General features: G+C 39.1%; 1 protein-coding gene across 1 annotated transcript; it reads left to right on the top strand.

Annotated features, from left to right (window-relative positions):
- The first annotated feature begins 1,256 nt into the window (after window positions 1–1,256).
- LOC119008055 lies at window positions 1,257–4,210 on the top strand. Its single transcript, XM_037078086.1, has 4 exons — window positions 1,257–1,266; window positions 1,633–1,955; window positions 3,223–3,472; window positions 3,645–4,210. Exons 1-4 carry the CDS (start codon window positions 1,257–1,259, stop codon window positions 3,779–3,781), a joined length of 720 nt encoding a protein of 239 aa, XP_036933981.1. The 3' UTR covers window positions 3,782–4,210.
- Window positions 4,211–6,493: the final 2,283 nt, after the last annotated feature.

The following is a 6,493-nucleotide window of genomic DNA, read 5'->3' as shown; positions in this document are numbered from 1 at the left end:
AGCGATGTCATTGTGGTGTGTTTGGTCCTGTTTTGGCTTGCATTGGATTTTCTGAGGTAACTTAGCCTGCTTCCCTAGACCTAGGCATGGGTTTATGATATTTTCTAAAATAGTTCTGTCATCTGTCATCTAAGGCCTTAAAAAACATCCCAAAAACATTTTCCAAGTGTTGCTTACGGAATGTTTTTCCTTTGTTATCATATAACATAGTGGGAATGTTTTAAAGAAGAACATTCTATATATGCTAACTCAACGACATCACCAAAACATTCTCAGAATGTTGCAGACAAAGTGTTCTACCTTTATTAACATATCACATAACAGAAATGTTGTAGAAAAAAATGTTTTGTGAATTGAGGTTTTAATAACATCCCAAAAACATTTCCAAGTGTTGCTTACAGAATGTTTTTCCTTTGTTATCATATAACATTGTTGAAATGTTTTATACAAACATGATATAATCTGAGGGCCTAATAACATCCTGAAAACATTTTCAAAATGTTGCTCTCAGATTGTTCTTCCTTTGTTTTCATGTAACATTCTTGGAACATGGAACAACATAGTGGGAATATTTTATAATATGTTACCTCACCGACATCCCCAAAACATCCTGAGAATGTTACAGCTAAAACTTCCTTCCTTTGTTAACACATCACATTACATTACAGGAAGGTTTTAGAAAAATGTTTTGGGATTGTAGGCCTTAATAATATTCTGAAAACATTTTCTGCATGTTGCTTTGACAATGTTCTGTCTTTGTTATCACACAACATTGTGGGAAAGTTTTATAAAAAACATTCTGTAATTGGAGGCCTTAAAAACATGCCAAAAACATTTTCTAAATGTTGCCTTAAGAATGTTCCTCCTTTGCTATTTTGTAACATTATAGGAATGTTTTATAGAAGAACACTCTATAAGCTGTTACTTCAACAACATCACCAAAACATCCTCAGAATGTTGCACCTAAAACACTCTTCCTTTCTTAACTTTTAATATTATAGGAACATTATTTGAAATGATAAACATCCTTAAAATGTTCTTTGAACATTAGATAAAAACGTTTTTTTAAAGCATAATAAGACCTTGTAGAGAATGTTAGCCAGTGTTGTGGGAACATTTCCTGTTAGCTGTGGAGGTTGAGCAGAAGACTGGAGCATGGTGTCAAAAATAATGCAATTTGTGGTCAGAGGCAAATCAAACATGGAAAGAGAGTTCAAAGTGAGGGAGAGGGTAAAAACAAGGTTGAGAGTGTGACCATGGACATGTGTAGAGCCAGACACATGTTGAACAAGGTTGAAAGAGTTGGTGATATTTAAATAGTTGCAAGACAGTTTGAGATGTTGATAATGTGCACATTAAAATCGCCAGTCATAATAACTCTATCATGTTTTGAGCACCACTGAAGTTAATAAGTCAGAGAGTTCACATAAAAAGGCATCGTTAGGTTTGGGTGGACGATAGACAACCAGGCAACACACTGTGATTTTTTTTCTGTTGAAAGAAGCAAGCCAAGTTGTCTTTACAAGCTCTGAGGCTGTGCTACTACCTTTGAGGCCTGCACACCTGAAGAATTGGATCAGCTATTAGCCTCAACAATCAGCTGTTAGCATAGCAACGCGAACCTATAAGCAGACGCACTTGATGCTCTGTGGGCTGTCCATCGCTGCTCCACTGGTCCTCCGTCAACCACAATCCCTGAGTTGTTCACTGCCTGGCTCCGTTGTTGCTCTGCTCTGCTGCTGTGGTCTCCCCCGGCTTGTGGCGATGTTGGATGGTCAGTGCTCCGTCATTGCTGGTGGGGTCTTCAGGTGTTCAGCACAGGAGCTCCTGGACTTCTGCTGTCGCTTCACCCCAGGCTCCGCTGCTGGGACTGGATCTTATGGTCTCCTGCGTTGCCCCTGTTGCCTCCCAAACTAGATAGCCAGGGAGGCTGCAAGCCCTCGGTCTTGCATGTGGTAAGAATAAAGGAGATACACGTTGTGCTGGTGTTAACTTCACGGCGGCAGGATTTATTCTTCCTCTTTACATGTGTTTCAGTACTTCAGGTATCAACATTTCAACAGAATAATTAAAGTTAATGACCTGCACTTCAGTCCCACTGTTACTTCAGATGGCCATATCATGGAGTCATAAAACAACACTTTGCTCACATGGTCACCTTCTTACCAAAAATACAACTCAGTTATGCCGTTTGGACACCTTAAACAAACCCAATTCAAAACGATAATGAGACATCCTCATGTTCGTGAAAAATAATAATGAATTTGTTTTTACCATGTATTTTTAGCCAACACAGTTTCTCTAGTATCATGAAATTACCTTTTTACTATAATGTACTTTTTGACCGTGTTCTCTTGAACCAATCAGGAATCAAACATTATCCTGAATCAACAGTATACCATCTTCAGAAACATATTTTCTCACAACGTGGAAATGCAACAATTATATTCTTAATACATTCACTGGATCAATGGCGCTGCACTTTGACTTCACAATAACATTTCCTGGTTTTGGCAATAACACACGAATATATCCATTTGGCTACAGATAAAAACCAGAAAACCACATATTGCATGAGAACAGGTTTATAAGTGCAGAGTACATTTAGGGCATTCACAGGTATTTTCCTGTTGTTCTGAGGCAGCTTCACACACTAAAATGCAGGTCCGCTTAGCATTAGCCAGTTAGCATACCAGCCATCTCTCAATTCACATCAGACTCTCTCTATAACTTGTTACTTTGGCTCGTACGTACACAACTAATCCTTGAGCCACATGTTCAACTCTTAACACATAGCATGTACACCTGATAAAATGCATATTTACTGACCTGTTGCACTGGTGTTACCTTCATGGCAGCAGGATTTATTCTTCCTCTTTACATGTAAATCCTATCCTACCATAAGCGCGATGCGCACAACATTCAAAGATGTGTTTGATGCTGAATTTGGGGAACAGAAAGGCATTCCTGCTGCAGTCAACACAAAATGAAACTCAACACTGAGGCAAGTGAAGGCAGTTCTCCAGTGCAATCATCTAAAGCTCTGTGCTAGAAAAGGCTGGGCACAGGGAGTTGTCATTCACAGCACGGAAGTGGAATCTGTTGAAGGAGTTGGTGGACATCTTGAAGCCATTTGGAGAAGCAACTGATTTGACACAGGGGGAGAAGGTTATTACAATCAGTGCTTCTGTTCCTTCCATCTCATCCCTCAACCACCTTGAGGAGCTGAAGCCTCAAGTCTGTTTCCTGAGCAGCCTGATCAGAAGTCTCCAGGCATCCCTGAACAAAAGATGTCTTGGAATCTTCATCAAGGTGGAAATGGCCAGGACACAAGATGGGACCACTGCACCCTTTTCCGATCCAGTCTACCTCAAAGCAGCTGCCTTGGATCCAGCCTTTTCTCTGTTGTGGGTGGAGCCCCATGTGCTGGTCAATCGTGACATCAAGGCAGAGCTGGCACAACAAGTTAAAGGTAAATGTTGTTGAGTCTAATCTAGCTTTTCCCCTCATAGTCTGATCTAATTGACTGCAACAATAATTAAGTATTGCAGTCTAACACACTGCATCACCAACAAAAATGGTAATAAAGATTATTTTGTTTCTGCTATTGTTTTTACATGTTTTGCCTGAATTTATCCTACAAGATGCTGCAGAGACTGAGCAACCTGTGCCTCTTGCTGATGAAGAAGAGCAAGAGGACCTTAGACAAGGAGAAGAGCTTTTGCTGCATACCATAAGTGGCAGAAGAAGGATGTTGGGACTACTCCAACACTACAGCTAAGTCACTACCTTGACATAGCCAAAGGACAGAATGTGCTTTTTGTTCTGGGCATTGAACGTGAAGACTCTTCTATTAGAGTGTTGGCAGTGCTGGCCTTCAGTGCTCCAGTAGAGCGAGTTTTCAGCCATGACTAACAGGCTTTTGGCCAGACTTTTTGGTCTTTTACAAATGCAATGCAGCATAGGGCCCTGACATGTAAAAAGCACAACCCTGTTCATTGGTATGATCATGTATTTGTTATCTTTCTCACATGTAAACACACACTCACACATACACACACAGACAATATGAGATGAGATAATTGAGCTAAGTACAGGACAGGACAGAAACTGCTGTGGAACTTATTAAAATGCAATATGCCATGGAAATACAATGTTAGCACTTTGTACAAATAATTGCAGTTCCACTTGTTTCATCAAATGGGTTCATTTTGTGAAGGAGTGGTTTAATATGAATATTTTTGCAAAATATGAGTTAAATGTTAAAAATGACTGGTTCTGCAATTCATTTCAATTGCACTTGTTTTAATAAATAAATACAGATTTAAAGGCATACATGATCTGTGTAAATATATTATTACTTTGTGGTTAAAAGGACTTGAAAGGACTCAAAACTCAAACTGTAGGACTTGGGACTTCACTTGAGACTTGTCAGTCTTGACTTTAGACTTGACTGGGGAATTGCCTGTCTTAACTTGGGACTTGACTCGGGACTTGAGGGCAAAGACTTGAGACTTGTCCCACCTCTGTTAAGTAATACAGCCACTAGAGGGCGCCACTCACTGTCAACTCTGTCTCACACAGACCTGCACTTGTCCTTCCTCTCTGTCCGTCCATTTCCGTGCCTGCTTCAGCCATTTTTAAATCTTCCTCCCCTGGTCCTGTGGTCGAGTATTGTTTGAACTGTAGATGAGAGCAGCTAGTCGGGTACTTTGTCCATCTATTATACCCTGCCCCTTTTTGGGTGACTGGTGTTAAATGTAAATTCTGGTTCTCTGCCAGTTTGATAACTTGAAATAAGAATCCTGTATGAATTTATCAGGAGCCCAAATCTGAACGATCATGTGACATTGCAGCTAATCTACGTTCGGTATTGTTAAATATAAAACATAGAGAAACATGATGACGAGTCTTTCAGTCCCAGTCTCATCACAGTGGACCAACCTGACACACAGCTGCCGTATTACATGTCCAGCTCATTAAGACTATTCACTGTAATCTAATTATATCTCTGTGTCTCTGTGTGTTTAATGAGGGGAGCGTTGACTCCGAGCTGAGAAGGTGAAGACGTGAGGGGGGTACTGCTCCGTTGGTTCGTATCCATAAACTTTCAGAAATACATAGACAATAAACACATCTCATGAACCAACAACAGAGGGCATCCAGCAAATGAGCCTGAACTGTGTGCAGAAGTTTACCCAGAGTTTCTGAATTCTTAACAATCTTCATCAGCTGTTTGCATGTTGGTGACAGTCTTTATGTTCACATAAAGTTCATATCATAAGTTCAATATGACTAAATATTTGCTCCTAATTACATTTAGAGAAGCCGTTTATATATTTGTGTGGGTTTGAACTTTGGATCTTCTGCTCCTGAACCTTCCTGTAATATGACTTACAGTTTTATATTTGTGATGCTACTTTCAGATGAGATGTTATGACATGCTGATTTTATCTTCCAGCTGCAGTTTCCATCCACAAAAAGCTGAGAGTCGGAGGAGATATCAGGTGAAAACGACCTCACCTGCTCATGTAGTTACTCAGATGTAGTTACAGCTTCACGGTGACAGTTTAAAGGACAGAAGAAGAGGAAAGTCTCTCTGCTGTTTTATTACTGCTGAGTTGACTGGAGAAAAAAGAAGTTACGACCGGAAACAGACTGAGAGTCGTCAGGTGACCAAGGGGAGATGTCTAACAACACCAGAACCAGGACGCAGAGAAAGACGTTCGACTGGAGAAAGTCTCCATAAACAAGAAAAACTCCATTATGATAATTTTCTCTTGTGTTTGTCTCACGTCCATCATCGTCTCTTGTAGCTGAACGCCTCACTCTCTGGACATGTTGAAAACAATAACAGCTACAGTTCTGAGTGCCGAGATCACATTTATGAAGACTTAATTAGTTTCTGGTTATCCAGAGAAACTGTAACATGCTGAGTATTGGAGGGAAATATTTTAAAATAGGATTTAACTTTTTACTCAATGACGACTTCTGATAAAAGTTTTCCTCCTGCTCCAAGTTTACAAACCAGCTGCTAAAATCTGAATACAACATTGGTCACACTTTATAATAACCATCATTAAAACATTTTTTTAATGTATAGTCAATTAAGCTTTAGTTAAGAGTTATTTGATTGTTAACATAACTATTAACTAACAAACTAAATAAAGAGTTTATTAATAATGATGGTTATTATAAAATGGTATTTATGTCAACATACAGGATAATCAAGTTCAAGATTTGCCTCTTAAATGTAGGGTGGAAGCGTAAAGGGAAAGAAAATGAAAACAGTAAGTAAAGTACAAGAAACTGTACTAAAGTAAATGTACTCAATTACATTCCATCATTGCACAACTTTATTTTTTACTTACTTAACATTTACTCACAATACAAAAGTATCAACATCAAAATACCTTATACTTAAAATACACAAATGATCCATTCATTTCATTACAGAAAATACATAAAGTTATTGATGCATTCATGTGTTCAC

This window comes from Acanthopagrus latus, chromosome 18 (genome assembly GCF_904848185.1).
Source record: "Acanthopagrus latus isolate v.2019 chromosome 18, fAcaLat1.1, whole genome shotgun sequence".
Classification (NCBI taxonomy): Eukaryota; Metazoa; Chordata; class Actinopteri; order Spariformes; family Sparidae; genus Acanthopagrus; species Acanthopagrus latus.
This window is presented reverse-complemented; position numbering and strand designations above follow the sequence as displayed.

What these genes read in the sequence shown, in the direction of transcription:
- LOC119008055 (XM_037078086.1), top strand. An exon ending in AGCCCTCGGTCTTGCATGTG is followed by an intron (nt 1,956 to 3,222) that starts GTAAGAATAAAG and finishes AACCACCTTGAG; the next exon opens with GAGCTGAAGCCTCAAGTCTG. An exon ending in GCTGGCACAACAAGTTAAAG is followed by an intron (nt 3,473 to 3,644) that starts GTAAATGTTGTT and finishes TTATCCTACAAG; the next exon opens with ATGCTGCAGAGACTGAGCAA.